The 18,205-nt window shown below is 39.4% G+C and overlaps 1 protein-coding gene across 2 annotated transcripts in view; it reads left to right on the forward strand.

Annotated features, from left to right (window-relative positions):
- LOC310720699 (mediator of RNA polymerase II transcription subunit 13-like) overlaps positions 1 to 18,205 on the forward strand; it is a 102,093-nt gene that overhangs the window by 72,864 nt on the left and 11,024 nt on the right. Inside the window, exons 5-16 of one of the 2 annotated variants that reach the window (XM_083531561.1) lie at positions 5,874 to 6,022; positions 8,580 to 8,771; positions 9,685 to 9,849; positions 11,482 to 11,629; positions 13,182 to 13,286; positions 13,946 to 14,605; positions 14,701 to 14,908; positions 16,097 to 16,175; positions 16,254 to 16,378; positions 16,741 to 16,843; positions 17,415 to 17,632; positions 17,920 to 18,089. In XM_083531561.1, coding sequence (XP_083387687.1) covers positions 5,874 to 6,022; positions 8,580 to 8,771; positions 9,685 to 9,849; positions 11,482 to 11,629; positions 13,182 to 13,286; positions 13,946 to 14,605; positions 14,701 to 14,908; positions 16,097 to 16,175; positions 16,254 to 16,378; positions 16,741 to 16,843; positions 17,415 to 17,632; positions 17,920 to 18,089 — 2,322 coding nt within the window. Of the gene's footprint in view, positions 1 to 5,873; positions 6,023 to 8,579; positions 8,772 to 9,684; positions 9,850 to 11,481; positions 11,630 to 13,181; positions 13,287 to 13,945; positions 14,606 to 14,700; positions 14,909 to 16,096; positions 16,176 to 16,253; positions 16,379 to 16,740; positions 16,844 to 17,411; positions 17,633 to 17,919; positions 18,090 to 18,205 lie in introns of both variants that reach the window. The other variant, XM_083531560.1, reaches the window with a different exon arrangement.

The following is an 18,205-nucleotide window of genomic DNA, read 5'->3' on the forward strand; positions in this document are numbered from 1 at the left end:
CGTTCGTCGGAGAAGAACTTGTTGCTTGGAAGGAGAATTTCCACTACAATATAATAGTGTATATGATACTTTTCATTAATGATTACTGTACTGTAGTATTAACGAAACAAAGACACAGCGAAAAACAGTGCTAATACAGTGCTATCACAATGAATTTAAGACGCCAACTAAACTTTCTGAGGCGGGAAAGTGTGCGGGTTGCGTGACGGAAGAACCAACGTCCCCTCAAAATTTCGGCTGCGAATTTCTAATGATTCGTAACAGATTTTTATGCGTAAACCAAATTTTGCCGAATGAGTTTTGTATATTCTGAATTATACGTATTCGGGGACTTTCGTATCCCGAGGTTCCACTGTATATCATTTTTAAACATCCCATTTTACATTAAGTCCCAATTTGCTGTTATCATATTTTACACTTATCTAGGAAGATGTTCTACTAGATTTTGGAGTGTGCTTATGGAGATTCGTGCTCATTTAGCCACAAGGTCATAAGTAAAGCCAGGTTCTGATCTCATGTGAGGAGCCCTGGGGTGCAGTCTGCATGCCCAGAGGTGTTCAATAAGGTTGAGGTTGGAGCTCTATAGCAGGAGATATTTCACACCACTCCATGTGAGCTGACGTTGCACAGGGGCATTGTCATGCTGGAACAGGTTTGGGTCTCCTAATTCAATTGAAGGGAAAATTTCATGTGATCGCACCCAAAGAAATTCTATACAGTTGTGTGTTTTCAAATTTGTGGTAACAGTTTGGGAAAGAAGCAAATATGTGTGTTTTATTCAAAAGCTCTCTGTATTTAATCTAAACAGGCAGCTAATTGATATGTGTGCTGCTGTAAGCAGATTTATTTTTGCCGTTGTTTTATTGACTAGCAAACAAACACACACACACACACACACACACACACACACACACATACACACACACACACACAGGCATTATCTCTAATCACTTGTATCTTATAAATATTGTCATTATCTCATACTTATCTTTTATCTATTTTAACTTGGTGCTGGATTGATTGGAGGCGAGGAACGATGGCGGAGATAATCGCCTCAGTAAAATTGCTTTGTTATTAATTTCTTCGCCCCAATTTGGGACCTCGTTGTGCGTAAATGTTCAATCAGCATGTTTTTGCGAAAGATATTACAACGATCTGTCATCTAAGTCAGGGTGTTCTACTTTAAATCGAGGTATAAATAAAAGTTATACAGTACAGTCTGTTTATCATAAGGAAGTGGGCAATGTGGGAGAAATCTCATATTACTGTACACGTATAAACACCGGACGAGATTTCTATAGTATTCCTTTTTTTTTTTTACTTTTATTTTGTGTCTACAAAAAAATGTTTAACAGTTAAAAAGAGGGTAAACTAGAAATGTTTTTTTAAATCAAATAAGCTGGATTTGAGTTCAAATTGAGGTCAAATTCAATACTATAACCAGTATATTTCATTTTCTACATTTAAAAAAAAACTATATCGAAAGATATTAAACCCACCTAATCGGAGAAAATGAAGAAAAAGTTCTGAATGTTTTTTTTTTTTTTTTTTGCTATCAGTTACCTCAGGAATGTATTTTGTTTGACTGCAAAAAAGGAACAAAGTTCATCTTTTTCTTTCTTTTTTTTTTTTTATTTGCCATTTTTGTTTGGTCGGTTTAAAGTGGGCGGGACTAATGGAGGACCGACCGGAATTCGTCATTTTTCCCCAAAATATCTACATTTATTTTGCTACTAGAAAAATACAAAATCATTAGGAAGAAAAAGTGTGTATCTCTTAAATCACAGGTGCACATGCCTGCATTTTGTGTTCAGCGCTACACCTTTGAGACGAGGCATCAGACATGAGACACGAGACAGGGTCATAAAGATTATTACGGCTTTGGACAGCTCGCTGCCTCGAACACTTCCTTTCTTTTTAATGCCTGTATGACTGTAAAAGCACACAGTAGATAAGATTATATTTCGGACACATTATATGGCAAGTAATAGACTACACCTTGGACGCGATCCCTACTGCTGTTTCATCCCAGTAGGCGACTTAGTTGAAGCGTATTGATTAGTGTCTGAATTTTAAAGCAAAAGCCTAGCTGGTGTGTACAGGATGGCCTCCGAGTTTAGATGATGTTTTGCTCAAATCCAACGCATTTACCTGGTGTAATGAATGAAATGCTCATGCAGTGTTGAGTCAGCGAATTGCGTGTAGGTGTGCACTGTCAAGATTTAATTTTAGTTTAGACCGTATTTCATTTTGATTTATATTGCATGTGACTTGCTCGGCTTCGGCATAAGAAGTTAGCTTTGTTACGTTTACGGCGTTCGGCAGAAGCCCTTCTCCAAAGCAACTTACATTTTTTATTTTATTCATACAACTACGCAGCTAAAAGGTTAAGGGCCTTGTTCAGGGGCCCAGAAAAGGCAGCTTGGAGTGGCTGTGATTTTATCTCAGCTACCACCTCCTCCTTCTGTATAATCAACAGAAGCTCTCTTTAAATTTTTCCAGTCTTAATTTTTTTTTTTTTTTTATTTCACAATTTTTTGCAAAAGTAGATCAGCAATTCGTGACTTGACGTGTACCTAAGCTTTAAGTGACATGCAACACTCACTCTCTCTCTCTCTCTTTCTCTCTCACACACAAATTGCTGTGGATGGTAAATGGCACAGTCATTTCCTGGCATCTCCAGCTGTGCCATTTCTGATTGATTCTAGGGTGTAGTATAAAATTGTGCCCAGTACGAGTCCATTCATGCATGATGGGATTTGTATTAGGCATGGAGTCATAATGTACACAATGTTTTTTTTCCTGTTTCTGAATGTTTTTTTAGCTGTACATTCAAAAGCAAGAAAGGGTCCAAACTGGAAACTTGCCCTGATTTAAAAAAAAAAGTATATACTGATCCTTACATGGGACTTCATTTATTGGAAAAATTGTAAGAGAAAAGTCTGTGGTACTGCATGACATGTTTATTGAATTCAATTACTGTCAATTCTATTAAATGACAAGTTTGTTTATATTCTGAAAAATAGAACCAGTAATCTCATAATAAAATATTGTCAGCAGATATAAATGCATATACTGCTTCCTGTTCACAACTGTTGGGGTGGAATTGGTTATGTGGCTGTCGGAGTGTGGTCAAGAGTGTTAGCAGTCAGGATTGGTCAAGGGTGTATGTGGCAATGATTGGGACTGGTCGAGAGAGACTGGTCGAGAGAGAGAGAGTCTGCAGGAACAGGTGGGATTGGTTAAAGTGACTCCAGGATTACATGAGATTGGTTAAGATTGCCTGAAGGAGTGAATGGAAACTGACAAGACTGCCTAAAAGACTGGGTGGAGTATGTGGGGTTGGTTAAGATTGCCTGTAGGAGTCGGTGGGATTGGACACGAGTACCTGCAGGAGCAGGTCAAATTGGTTAAGATGCCATCGGGAGTGAATGGGCTTGGATAAGAGAGTTTGCAGGGCAGGTGGGATTGGTCAAGTATGTCTACAGGAGCAGGTGATCTTGGTGAAGATTGCCTGGAAGCGGGTGGTATTGGTCAAGAGAATCTGTGTGAGCAGGCAGAGTTGGTCGAGAATACCCGTGGGACAATTCAGAATTGGATAAGAGTCTTGCGGGAGGGAGTGCCTACTGGAGCAGACAGGTTTGGTCAAGAGTGTGGAAGCTGGCAGGAGTGTGCAGTAGTGTCTGCAGGAGTGGGGAAAAAACTAGTCAAGAGTGTCTATGGGGTGCAGGCAGAACTGGGCAAGAGTGTCCACAAGTACAGGCAAAATTTGTCAAACATGTCTGTGAAAGAGGGTAAAATTGGTCGAATACCTGCAGGAGCAGGTGGGATTGGTCAACAGAGCCTGTGGGAGCAGGCAGGATTGGTAAAGATTGCCTGTGGGAGCAGGTGGAATCGATCAGAATTCCCTTGGGAGTGAGTGGGAGAGGAATTAACAAACAGTCCCTTGAACACCTCGACATGAAATAGTGGTGTGATGCTTTTTTGCCTCCGAAGTTGATGATTTTTCAATAGCAGCAAAGGGGTTTGACTTTACACCACATCAAGTAATTGTCATAGCCTTTATCTGTTTATGTTTATTCTGGCACGAGTTGACAAAAATGTTCCTATACTGTTTTTACACAAGTCCTTTTCTTTTTAATTCGCCCATGAGAGGGAACGTCTCAGTTTCCTTATTAAGGCTTTTTTGTTTATCTGACATGAGGAATTGCTACAAGATAACACTAGATTATTAAGAGAACTTACTCAGAAGTGCTGTAATCCTGTTCAAATACGGTGAAAATGTCAAGCAATGCTGTTTAAGTGAATTTGATAAAACCTTGTCCATTTCCATTTGCTCACTCGGCTTACACTAACAGACCATAGTGGAAAAACCTCAGTTTGAGCACAGATGCTTCTGCATAAGAGGCTAAAACATTCTTAGTGTAAAACATTGAATGTAGCTGGGCTGGTTAACAAGAGAAAAAAAGGTAAGATATCCGTTTTCTCCAGACAGGACAACTTCTATTACATGTGCCATGCAACTAGCTATAAGAGCGATTGGAGAGGTTGATTTGTTTAAGGTTTCGAATTTTTGTTTGAGTCTTCACATAGCTTTTATAGAACAGAATCTTGATAATGACCTGACTTCGTCTACTTAGCAGAAAAACATGACCCAAGACCCAAACAGTAGTAATGATTGATTCTGGCCTGTAGGTTTTACAGTGAGATCATGTGCTATAAATGTTAGATTTACCAGGACACTGGGAAAATGTGTGATACTCCTAACATTGTTAGCCAAAACACGTAAGGAAGGTTAGCATGTTATATTTATGCATGGTGTGCCATGCTGACACCGTTTGATGTCACGTGGGTGTGAACCTACGACATACACGTAATCGCGAGACAAGGGGTAAAGACAGGTGACGTCTCTGGCAACGCCCCCTCAAAAACCGACGGCAATACCTAGGCATGTGACGTATCAGGAAACTCGACATGCCGAGGACGAGCACGTCCAGCGGCTTATACTAAGAACAGAGCATGCACGTTGCCGAGTTCTGCACCTTCCAGCGCCACTCAGATTTTTCTTCAGGAATTGTCTCATTCTAGTTATTATTATTAGCATTCAAATTGGGGATACTTCTATTTGTTAGCCAAATTATTTAAGCGAGTTTAGCTTGTTGGATGAGCTCCTTTGTTGACTATAAATAAGAACATAATGTATAGAACGCATAATGTTGCTTATAAACGATGTACTACACATCTATTAGATTGATGGCATTGCATCGTAGTGTAATTTCAGAAATCGAAAGATGGCTTTAGAGCAGTTTATCACCGAACAGAGATTGGAACATCGCATTTGATGCAGTGCACAAGGTTATGTATTAGGTGTTATACTGTATAATTCTGCAATGTGGACCAATGTGAATATTGGTTACGGGCATGTGCATTCCGCCTGTCTAATGCTCCAACATGAGATTCTCCCACTGGCACTCGGTGTATCCATAAATAGATCCTCATATGGTTCTAGCACAGACTTGGACTGGTACGTGAGAAATGAAATAGAAAGGATAGGTCTAGTATTTCTTTGTATTATTCCAATTAGGCTCAGCATAGATATAAATTAAAATGTGGATTTTAATGTGTGTGTACTGTGTTTGTGTGTGTGATAGAGAAAGAGATTGCGGGTGTGTGCTGAATCAGCCTGCTGTTATGTCTCCAATGTTCTGTTGTTCTTGGTGTGCTTGAAAAAAAAAAACTCAACAAAAAAAACAAAAAAAAATAAAAACGCACTTCAGTTGACTTTGTGCTTATCGCCCTCTTCTGGACACATGTGTGCATGATGTTGAGCGCATGAAACCACATACTCTTATTTCTCTGTGTCTCCCCAGCAGCAGTGAGCACCTCTCTTGCTCCTTCTCCTTCTTCCTGCATGGTGAGAGTAACGTGTGCACCAGCGTGGAGATCTCACAGCACCAGCCTGTCTACCACATCACCGAGGAGCATGTGCGCCTGGCCCAGACCTCCAGCAGTCCCATACAGGGTGAGACATACACAAGCTTTGTTTTTTACCACTTCTCTAAAGCTATATACAAGTTTATGGTTTATGGTAATTATGTCTGACATCTAAATACTGGAATAAGCAATTGCTTATTCCAGTATTTAGATCTCAGACATAATTACGGACGTACCTATCAAGAAACGTACGTACCTGGGGGTTGACATTGCCGAGAACAGAGGTGTGTCTCAGCTACACACGATTCTGACCTTGAGTTATATTGAGGCAGACGGCACTGTTTGGAAGTTTACCACAGTACAGTATTTCACCATGAAATTCATGTTTTGGTTGTGAATGGATACAATAAAAAAAATAACTACAGCCACTACTAAAAATATAAATCTGACATTGTTCATTCATAAATTTATCATTTTGTCATTTTATGGTAATGGATTGTGGAGGATATTTCTTATTTATTAGAAAAACTCTAACCTCTGCTATAGCTGAAAAAGCAATTTATACTCAAAAATTCAAGCTATTTATAGTAAAGGACTGTGGATATTACAAATTAATTGGACAATCTGCTTACATCAGGAACCTAATTTTTTAATCAAAAATGTCATAAGAGCAGGAAGCAGGTGCAAGAAAACACTAAGTAACAATAAAACATGAACATAGCAAACATAACCTGCGAAAGAAACTGGAGCCTGAGGAAAAACAACACCCAACATGAAACACAAACATGGAGACAAAGAGTGCTGTGAAAGGTGTGACTTCTGTAAAAGTGCTTATTACCAGCCATATAATTATAATATATGATCAGTCACACAATGAAGTTATGAAAAGAGTAGTGGAAGCCAGGCCGAGAGAAGAGGTGACCATCTGTGAGCAGCAGTATGGTTTCATGCTGAGGAAGAGCAGCACAGACGCATTATTTGCTTTGAGAATTTTGATGGAGAAGTATAGAGAAGGTCAGAAGGAGTTGCATTGTGTGCTTGTGGATTCAGAGAAAGCGTAGGACAGGGTGCCAAGAGAGGAGTTGTGGTATTGTATGAGGAAGTCAGGTGTGTCAGAGAAGTATGTGAGGGTGGTGCAGGACATGTATGAGAGCAGTGAAGTGTGCAGTAAGGAAGGCAGACTGGTTGAAGGTGGTGGTGGGACTGCATCAAGGATCAGCTCTAAGCCCTTTCCTGTTTGCAGTGGTGATGGACAGGTTGACGGACGAGGTCAGACAGGAGTCTCCGTGGACTATGATGTTTAGGGATGATATTGTGATTTGTGGTGAGAGTAGTGAGCAGGTTGAGAAGAGTCTGGAGAGGTGGAGGTAGATGCTGGAGAGAAGGGGAATAAAAGTCAGTAGGAGTAAGACAGAGTACATGTGTGTGAATGAGAGGGAGGGCAGTGGAGTGGTGCGGTTGCAGGGTGAAGAGTTTGAGAAGGTGGAGGAGTTCAGGTACCTGGGGTCAACAGTGCAAAGTAATGGAGAGTGTGTTAGAGAAGTGAGGAAAAGAGTGCAGGCAGGGTGGAGTGGGTGGAGAAAAGTGATAGCAGGAGTGATTTGTGATAGATGAGTATCTGTGAGAGTGAAAGGGAAAGTTTATAGGACTGTGGTGAGACCTGAGATGTTGTAAGGTTTAGTGACAGTGGCATTAAGTAAAAGACAGGAGGTGGAGCTGGAGGTAGCCGAGCTGAAGATGCTGAGATTTTCATTGGGACAATGGACAGGATTAGAAATGAATTTATTAGAGGGACAGCGCATGTAGGACGTTTTGGAGACAAGGTGAGGGAGGTGAGATTGAGATGGTTTGGACATGTGCAGAGGAGGGACATGGGGTATATCAGTAGGAGAATGCTGAGGATGGAGCTGCAAGGAAGGAGGAAAAGAAGAATACCAATGAGGAGGTTTAGGGATGTGGTGAGGGAAGACATGCTCATTGGTTTGAAAGAGGCAGATGTAGAGGACAGAGGGGTATGGAGACGGATGATCCGCTGTGGCGACCCCTAATGGGAGCAGCCGAAAAATGGAGATCCTTTTTTTAGTAACAGTTTATTATTATTAACATTTGTGATAAAAAAAAGAAAGGAATCAAATTAACACACTTAAAAAAAAAAAAAAATTCAAATTTTTAGGTAAAATTTGAGTAAAATCAAAGTAATAAAAAAATGTTATTAAAAAGATTACATAGGTTAGACCCTATTCATTTGGGTAATACAGATGTGTATGTAAGTGCACGCATGCACGTGTGTGTGTGTGTGTGTGTGTGTGTGTGTGTGTGTGTGTGTGTGTGTGTGTGTGTGTTTTACATTCAATATTTAATTTTCCAAAGATATGATCTACTTAACTGTTCTACTTATTTCAGCATACTATATCAAATGTCCTCATTCCTGTCAGGGTTTTTTGCTTTTAAGAGAAATTCTTGAAGCTGGACATATATATATATATATATATATATATATATATATATATATATATATATATATATATATATATATATATATATATAAGACAGCCCCTACTGTGTCCGTATGACCTGTAATCATGAACCTGCCATTTAAATGTATGCACTTATCAGTTTTTTCTGTCTTTGTCTCTTTCTCTCAGTGATCCTGAGTCCGTACGGATTGGGCGGAACTCTGACGGGTCAGGTGTTCAAGATGAGCGATCCGGCAGTACGCAAGCTGATGGAAGAGTGGAGCTACTTCTACCCCATGGCTCTGAAACACAGCAGGGGCGAGCAGAACAGCGACCTCAGCTACGACCCCCACAGCCATGTCGCTATGGAGGTCATTGTGGGTAAGTGGCTCGACCAAGACAAATTCTTCACTCTGTCCAGGCAGAGGCATGTGATCAAGGAAGACGAAGAAAAAAAAGGTCTCTGAAAAGCCTGTCGAATTGATTAGAAAAAGAGCTTTTAGGTGCAAAAAGACTGAAGACGGATGGTAGAGCTGTCAGCCTGAACTGAGCGTTCCAGCTGGATAATTATTGGCACTGACTCAGCACTGGGACACACAGGGGAGGGGAGGGGAGGGGAGGGCAGACTGGTATCACTCAATGAGCAATGGTGATTATGTAACGTAAATCCAACTCAGCTGTGCTAAAAAATCAAGTATCAATAATATCAAGTATCAGTAATCAAATAAATAAGTTTTTTAAAGAAATATGATAATTTTTTTTTTTTTTTAAAGTGAATGCTTGCCCTTTAAATCTCCTTAATCTCCTTAAGTGACCTTGAGTTTGCAGAAAATCACATGATTGTAGCTAAATGAAATATATTGATATCGTCAAAGCCTCTTCTGAAGAAACTTCCCAAATTACATATCCATTTAATAACCAAAGGTCACAATTCTGCTTGTGTGAAAGAGGTCTTCTGTAGAACCTGTTATTAAATGACTTTTTTTGTGCGTTTTATTCAGGTTCTTATGCAAACCTTTTATAAATCAGAGGCCAAGTGTCCTTGAATTGCTCATTCTAAGCGAGCAGCTGTTCCTGTATTTATCAGGACAGGTTTTTAATCTTGCGTGGGTGCCGTTTCGTTTGACCTTTTTAAGTGAGATAAGGACAAATTTATAACATTGACAGGAATTACTCTAATGCACATTAGCAGCATTTAAAGTTTTAGGATAGATTCACTCAAACTCTCTCTCTCTCTCTCTCTCTCTCTCTCCCTCTCTCTCCCTCTCTCTCCCTCTCTCTCTCTCTCTTTTAGGTGGTGTGAGGATGATCTACCCAGCAGCCTTTGTGCTCATTGCCCAAGCTGATCTGCCTGTAGAACAGCCTCCTCCTGCCCATGGAGCTCAAAGTGGCACTAGAGACTCATCAAACTGCGGCATTCCCCTCACCCCTCCCACGTCCCCAGAGCAGCCCTGCTCCGGTAAGACTCACAATCAGATGCATATAAAAAAATTGTCTGGTTTTTTTTTTATTATTATTTGTTTGTTTTTGGCTTTTCAAAAAAGGGTGGCTGATAAAACAGATCATAAAAAGATCTTAAAAAGATATCTTAAAATATCTTACATACTTTAACCATCATCAGACATTTCATTTGGTGGTACACAATATGTATCAGGATTTATAGGAGAAAAAAAAATGAAGGTAAAATGAAAAGCAGATTAAAAAAATCTAAACAAAAAATGAAAAAAAACCAAAAAAAAAACAGTGTATAATTTGTATCTAATCAACTACAGTTATGGTTAATCAACTATTAATTATTGTATTGAGTCTCATCAACTATTAACTATTACTGTGCATTAATGTCAAAGTGTAAGGTGCTGCAAGGTCTATTTTAATGCACATGTTCTATTGTGTTATCGCTTTTTTATATGAACTAAATTAGGGTTTTTTTTAGGATGAGATGTTTATTTTTTATGGAGTCAGAGATAAAGCTGTAAAGCCGAAAAACGTGCCGACTTGTTCCATATTCGCTATATGGCCAAAAGCATTGGGACACCTGACTTTCCGAGCTTTTTTTTCTAAACGGTTACCACAAATTCGGAGGCGCACGATTATACAGGACGAGTTCGGATGGACCCGACTTTACTAAAGCCCTTATAACTGAATGAGCAAAAATCTCCACTTTAAAATCTAGTGGAACGTCTTCCCAGAAGAGCGGAGGATATCATAACAACAATCAGGAACTAAACGTGGAATGGGATGGTCTAAAAAATATATATATATGCATCTCATTGTCGGGTGTCCACAAACTTTTGGCTTATATGTTCTGCAAACGCAACTAAAAAATGGATGAAAAGCAAAATCATTTTTTAATGAACGATGATTAAAAAAATGCAGTTCTTCGCGGTATGAGATGAAGAAAACGCTTCAGCGCTACTGCTTATTTGCGAATCGCACAGCTTTTGTGTTTATATGATGTAAGAGCTGAAGAGGGTTTCAACAAAAAACTCATAACACTGAATTAGTTAACATGCTTGAGCGTTCCTCTTCTGATGGACTAATCATTAGCTGGGCCGAAGTCCATGATCAGCTCTTTACATTCGCCCATAGATCCACACGTAACGAGGGCATTTCCTCTTGTCCCAGCCTCATTACCTTTCACCTCTGCAGCCTGAATGTAAACCTGCTTAGTGTGCACTTTCTGTTAATGGCTCCAATAACGACCCACTGGCCCACATTATTACCTACTAAAAGCCATTAGGAACTCCACAGATTCCAGTGCGTCTGATCCTCATACTGTAATACCGTACATACATGCTGATCTCCATAATTTATAATCCCCAAAATGCTAATTATACGATACTGATCTCGTTCCAGCCTTGAAGGGTACGCCTAAACTCCCGAACTGTAATCTTGATGGTTGTCGTTTTGTAGCATTAGTATGTTTAGCACCTAAAGGTCCACGATAAGCTCGAGATACCGTTACAGATACTGTTGTTGGATTGATTTGCTTTTAGCAGGAGGAGCGTAAGTGAAGCAGCCGTCAAGCCTGAGACCAAACAAACCGTGAATGTCGAATCAGACGCGATGTTATGTGTTCGTACATTTCTAGGTGACAGCGGCTTTCAGACCGCAGTCTCCAGCGTGAGCAGTCAAGAGAGCGGAGTCACCCACAGCCCGAAGCATTCGGAGAAAAAGCTGAGCAATCAGATGGTCCACCAAGCATGGAAGGAATGTTACATGAACCAATTACAGCACAAGTATGTCTAGTCGAGCATGTTGTCTTCTTTTTTTTTTTTTTTTTTCACCTTGGCCACATAAAAGCAACTCCGAGAGTCAACTCTGCCTTTTTGAAATCGAAATGCAGAAAGAAAATGAGGCCAAGTTCCAGTATTAGTAACATTGGCAGTATCTGTTTCTATTAACAGATGACAGTAAGCCAAATGAAGCTTATTAAAACCCTAGAGGACCTATGTTTCTTGTTTTTTTTTACTTTGTCTTTTACTAATTTGCTAGATTTGATCATTTTTCTTTTTTTTTAAATGATAGATTTAGTGATTTATTTTTTTTCAGTAACACAACCAAAATAACAAAATCGATCAATATACAGTTGACACACAGCAAACATATAAGAATATAACAACGATATATTGTTAGAATGAAAGAGTGACAATGGAAAGGCAAAAGGGCAAGACAAAACACAGGAACGAGAAGAAAAAAAGAAGACGGAAAAAGTGATTATGCTAATTCGAAGCATTTTTCCGCCAATCGAATACGACTATTTAAAAGTCTTAGGTTCGTTTTTTTTTTTTGTTGTTTTTTACACTCGTATGTATTTGTGAATAAAACACATTCGCATAATATAAAATTCGTCAACTTTAAGACGGACCAAAACCCCCAATGCCTCCAATTCAATCAATTCAGTTCAATTTGTGTAGCTCTTTTAACAATGGATATTGTCCCAAGCACCTTAATAGAGATAAATAGGTTATAAAAATTCATGCTTTGTGTATATTTTCACTAAGAACCTACTTTGTGTCAAAGGAAATCAACATGAGCACTTTTAGCAGTACACTGTTGAAACAAAAGTATTGGGACACCTGACTTCCAGCCATAACTGTTACCATACTGTTATCAACTGTTACCATAAACCTTGACGCACACAATTGTATAGGATGTGTTTGGATGCACTAGAAGAACTAGAAGACCTCTTCCAGAATGTTCCTGTGCACACAGCCAGCTCTAAGAATATTTGGTTTACATGGGTTGATGGAAGATCTTGAGTGGACTGCTATAGAGCTCTCAACACCCTTGTGGTTGAATGACAAATCTCCAAAATTTAGTGGAAATTTTGTTCATTAAGCAGACATGAGCTTTCAGAGGCAGGTTTCTACAAATTTTTGTATATTTAGTGAATTTTACAATTTATGTCCTTCATGATTTCCCTACAGTCTGAAGAAAACTGGTACTATAAGGCAAGAAATAGACAGAGATATTCAGACAGGTTATGCTGAGTGTAATGCAGCTGTATCATTTTCTCTAGCAGCATAAAATCACTTTTAGACTGTGCCTGAACAAGGTATAAAATACGCCAGGATTAGAGAAATCCCTGCTTATTGGTTAGCAAACAAGGCGAGTACACAGTGACAAATCCCAGTCAACGTGTCCAAGAACGTAGCAAGCTGAAGGACTGCGTTTCATTTACTGTGTGTACGTAAGGGAGCATCTTTCATGCAAAGTGTTGCTTGAATGATTTATATAATGCTTTATAAATATACACCAGAGCACGTCTTTCTTCTTTCTTTGACACAGATGCAATCTGTCGAACGGCATGGTGCCAAAAAAGGAAGTGACAAGCGAGGTGGCAGTGTGGGACTTCACTGACCCAGGGGAGAGAGCCCCATGCAGCTGTAACAGGTGAGCGTTTTTCTTTCTCACCTGCTTGGTGGTCTTCCTCCTCACGCTGTTAAAAATTGGATCGACACCAGTTTCTGATATATTGCACTTCATAAGTGGTGAGAGATTCCTTCTTGGATTGACTACTCTAAATTGCAGTATAGATGATGACAAATTAACTGGCTGACAGATTTATTATATATCATCAGCCCCTTCATAATTGATATTTGATGAAGAACTGCAAGGGGTCCGTTCCTATAATGTTTAACAAGCGCTGAGACATTGGGGACAAAAGCTATTGTAGAGGATCTTGGACGTTCTTTTATGTTGAACATTTTTACTAGTTATAATAATAATAATAATATCAATAGAGTTTTCAAAATTAAGTGCTCATAATAACTTATATCACCATATGTACACCGGATTTACCTGAATGTTTGATTGTACGGCCCATAGGTTTGGTTTTTGGTCAGCACTTTCTTTGTGCCAGTGTTTTATATGGTGAAGTTTTGTCCAATGCCTTTTGTAGCTTGCCTTCTAAATTCTTCCAATAAAGCCAATGTTTCTGCAAGTGTATTAATAAAGAGATTAGTATTTTTATCTTTTAATATGATACGTCTAATTCTTGGTGTAGATTCGCACCAAGGTGAAAGTTTATCTTTTTTTTTTTCCTCTTGAAGGTTAAGGCCACAGTCGAAGCAGCAGCAGCAAGCAAATGGTTTTTCGGCTAATTCCCAGCCCAGTACAAACCCCTCATCCTCTTCCAGCTCTTCTTCTTTATCCTCCTCTTTACCGCCACCTTCAACACCGAAAAACAAGACTGCAGACAAAGCAGACAAGTCTGACAAAGTGGCCAAACGGGCAGCCATCACCCCCTTCCACCACCGCCTTTCTTTAGACCAGCAGCCATGCCCGGAGCAGGACGCACCTCCTGGAGCTCAACTGGTACTCGCAGCCTTGGACACTTCTCTGGATACCTTGCCTGGCTGCAAGTATCCTAAGCCCATGTTTACTGGCAGAAAAGGGCCTGAGTCTCTACTTCATTCTCCAGTATCACCACTACCACCTACACTAAGCCCACACCCTAGGGTGCAGGACCCTGAGGTTCTGGAGGTGCCCATGGATGTTTCGCATTGCCTAGAGGGGACTCCTGTGCTTACAGCCCCAGAAATGAGTGACACTGCTCTGTATACAGCCTCTCTACTGCCCAGAGAAGCCAGTGGGGGCTGGTGGAAGAGTTACAGGACTCCCAGGGTAGACAAAACTGAGTACAAGCCACCAGAATTGCCCTACGATATGGTGGAAATTAAAACTGAGGGTGAAGGAACTGCCTTGAAGAGGTATATATACCTACACATAACACTCAAGCATGTTTTAGTGTTTAGATCTGCTGCAGGGAAAAATGTATATCTTATCTTTGTCATCGTCCCCCCAGTTTTTTTGCACAGACGCACAAGAGGTTTAAGATCTCAGAAGAGAGGCTTCAGGAGCATATGAGCACTCTGGGATTTCTGCAGCAGCCGGGAGTTGAAGGGCTTGGGGAATCCGGTGAAGATCCTTACGACTTTAAGGAAGGGGACATCGAGTACAGCTTCCCTACCACCAAAAGATTGAAGAGCCGGGATCCCAGTCGGAAATCAAAGGTCAGGGGGCATATTGGAGTTTTTTTTTTTTTTTTTTGCAGTATAGAGCTTTATCTGAACAATACTAGAAAAATATGTACATCCAAAAAAACGGCCCAGAATTTTTTACATGGTGTTTGAGTGAATTTAAAAATAATATTAATGATTCAGCGATTTCATAACAGTTATCTAAATTTGTCCTCTCTGTTAGCTTTGTTTAAACTTTTCCACTTTGTTGTAGCCAGATCCATTGTTATGTTAAAATATATAACTGACTGAAAAACGCCTTGAGCATGTACTAATGAAGAAGATCCATATGTTTAGGATCAGGCTTTTGGTGGGTTTGAAGCCTTTGTTTTTTCTTGCCGCATTTGATTATTTGCTGGTAGCAAGAATGAGTATGTATCATTTTATTTCATTATTAAAATATATTCTAATTAAAATACCACAGAAATAAAAAAAACAAAACAAAAAAAATAGGTAAATATTTAGTGAATACTTCCCGTGGGCTCGCCACCTGCAGGAGGGACCGTAAGGGACGGTGCTGTGAGGATTGGGCAGCAGTCGAGGGCGGGGGTCTGCTTAGACTGCTGCCCCCGCGACCCGAATTACGGATAAGCGGGAAAAAATGAATGAATGAATGAATATTTGGTGAATATATTGCTGGTGACTATTAAAAAGAGTTTTACCAACAAAAAAAAAATTAGTTTTCACAGGAGAGTCCTATACTAAATCATTTATTTAAAAAATTGAGCAAATAATAACATTTGTAAATCAAAAACTGAAGCAATTTACTACGAAAACAGACCAAATATGCAAAATCTCATAGACCTGATTATATTTTTTTAACCAAATGTATTATGTAAAGAAATATCACTTTCTGTATGTACATAGTTTTCTAAATTTCTGATGAGCATATGTACAGTACTGTTATGTACATGTGTGTGTGTATAGATGAAGACGTACCGGTGTTAATATATAAGTGTATTCATGTTTATAATGTCTGACATGCATCTGATAGATGATAAAAAGTCAATGAAAAAAAAATTATAAAAACGTTGTAATTATTAAAACATCAACAAAAAAGGTCATAATGTTCGAAAAGTGTATAAAAACATATTCTATACTGTACATCATTACGTACACTGATACGTAATAATACGTATCTGCGCTAATCTATTGCTTGAATGATGTGTGTGTTTGTTTAAGGGAGAGGAGGTCAATGGCAACAGTGCCGTCCCTGAAGGAAAAGACGCCATGTCCATTTTCATCTCCACTCCTAAATTCGGTAAGTCTGCAGTCTGCAAATCACCCATGCATAATTCAAAAGCTGCAGACACTCTCATTGAATGCCGTCTTGTTCCAGGAGAGGAATTGGCTCAGGACGAGTCTGGGGGAAAGGCCAACCCGCCTCTGACCAGAGAGAAAGATCTGATAGTGCTCATATCTGACTTGGAAAACATCTTTGGGGAGGAGGAAGATGATCTCGGGGTGAGCGAATGTTAAGAACATCAGTATCATAGCAATCTAAAAAATAAATAGTCAATTGATTGTGAACACGAGTTTTTGACTTGTAGTCTGCAACTTTGGATGTTGCAGACATGGACTTGACAATCACTCGTGTAATGTCTTTTGTTGTTGCCAGTTACTTTCTTCAGCATTTAAATGATTATTCTATATTATATATATTATTATAAATCTAGATTATGTATTTTATAAATCTACTACATTGCAATGCATGCGCTTCTGTAGGCATCCTAGCTTTTGTTTTGGGAGGTTTCTAATAAAAATGTTGCATCTGTGATTTACAGAAAGCCATCAACATAAACCTGTCTAATTTGTCTTCTTTTCAGACCACTTTTACTAATCATCAGCATCCATCCAAGACTGGAGTGCCAGGGGCTGAAGAGCGCCCCCTGGGGATTGATGGGAGAGGAGCAGTGCCATATCCCTCAAGTATGTCATCGTTGGAGATTTTGTTTTTTGAATCCTATAGATGTGTCGGTAACAACGAAGCCACAGTACGAGACATATAAGATATAGGACAATAAATAAGAGACAATATTGACACGAGAGATCATCGAAACAATTTCCAATTGAAATGCATTTCTTTTTAATGACAACCAGTCAAATTCTGCCTGGTCCACATTATTATTTTTGTGAGAACTTAAAGGGCCACAATTGTTTATAGCTTTTGAAAATTAAGGTCTTTAAGGGGAAAAAAACAGCTGACAGAATCTATTCAAGTTGCACATGCACTTTTATACACATAAAAAAGTAATACATTCTTTACATTTAAATGGATACCTATGAATACCCACCTATAGTGTATGAATAACTTAGAATATGAGCACAGACAATATAGTGGTCAGAGTCAGTGATGTAATCTGCTTTAGGTGACTGCAAAAAATCTGATTAGGATTCATGTTGGTGTACAATATTTATCTCAGCAAACTCGAATTTTAGATGCTGGAACTGGAACTCTTGGTTTATACCCTATTATGTGCTCTCTTCATCATCTCAGCAGTAGCAGAGCTTCAGCGGATGTTCCCCACTCCTCCTTCTCTGGAGCAGCACCCAGCATTCTCTCCAATCACAACCTACAGAGACACCCCCAGCCAAGAAACCCCAGCACCCTTAGCAGGACACGAGCATCCCCTAAACGCACACACCAACAACCAGTTTAGCGATTTCAGGTCTGAAATGGATGAGAATGTGACAAGCCCGAAATCAGAGGACATACGGGTGTGTATATGACCTTGAGGATTTTTTTTCTTTTCCAAAACCACACAGCTTATACTGTAGGTAAGGGTTAGCTTAGTGGTTAAGATGTTGAGTTTCTATCCAACCACCAGTAAGATGCCACTGCTGGGGCCTTGAAACCAAAAAATAAAGATGATACTGTTGTTCTTAAAATATTAGGAAAATGTATTAATTGATCATCTTTCTTACAAGTCAGTTTGAATGAGCTGTTGCTACACAAATTATTAATTTTCCGAGTGTAATAATTAAACCTTTTGTACCATGTCCAGCCCCAGATAGGTTGTTCCATGTTTGCTCCCCTCCGAACATTACCCAGCCAGTGTCTTCCCCCACTGAAGATCCCTGAGCAGTGCTACTACAGACCCTCATGGTCCTTGCTTCCCAAGATGGAGCCCTACTGCCTTCCAAGCCAGGCTTCTTTTGTACGAGACGGATATGTGTAAGTTTTTCCGATTGCATCGATTTCTGTAAATGTATTGAAAAAATATCAATACAATCATTACACCTGTTCAAGCTTTGTGTGTTTTTTACATCAAATGTTTTATAAAAAACTCT

This window comes from Silurus aristotelis (assembly GCF_946808225.1).
Source record: "Silurus aristotelis genome assembly, chromosome: 26".
Taxonomy (NCBI): domain Eukaryota; kingdom Metazoa; phylum Chordata; class Actinopteri; order Siluriformes; family Siluridae; genus Silurus; species Silurus aristotelis.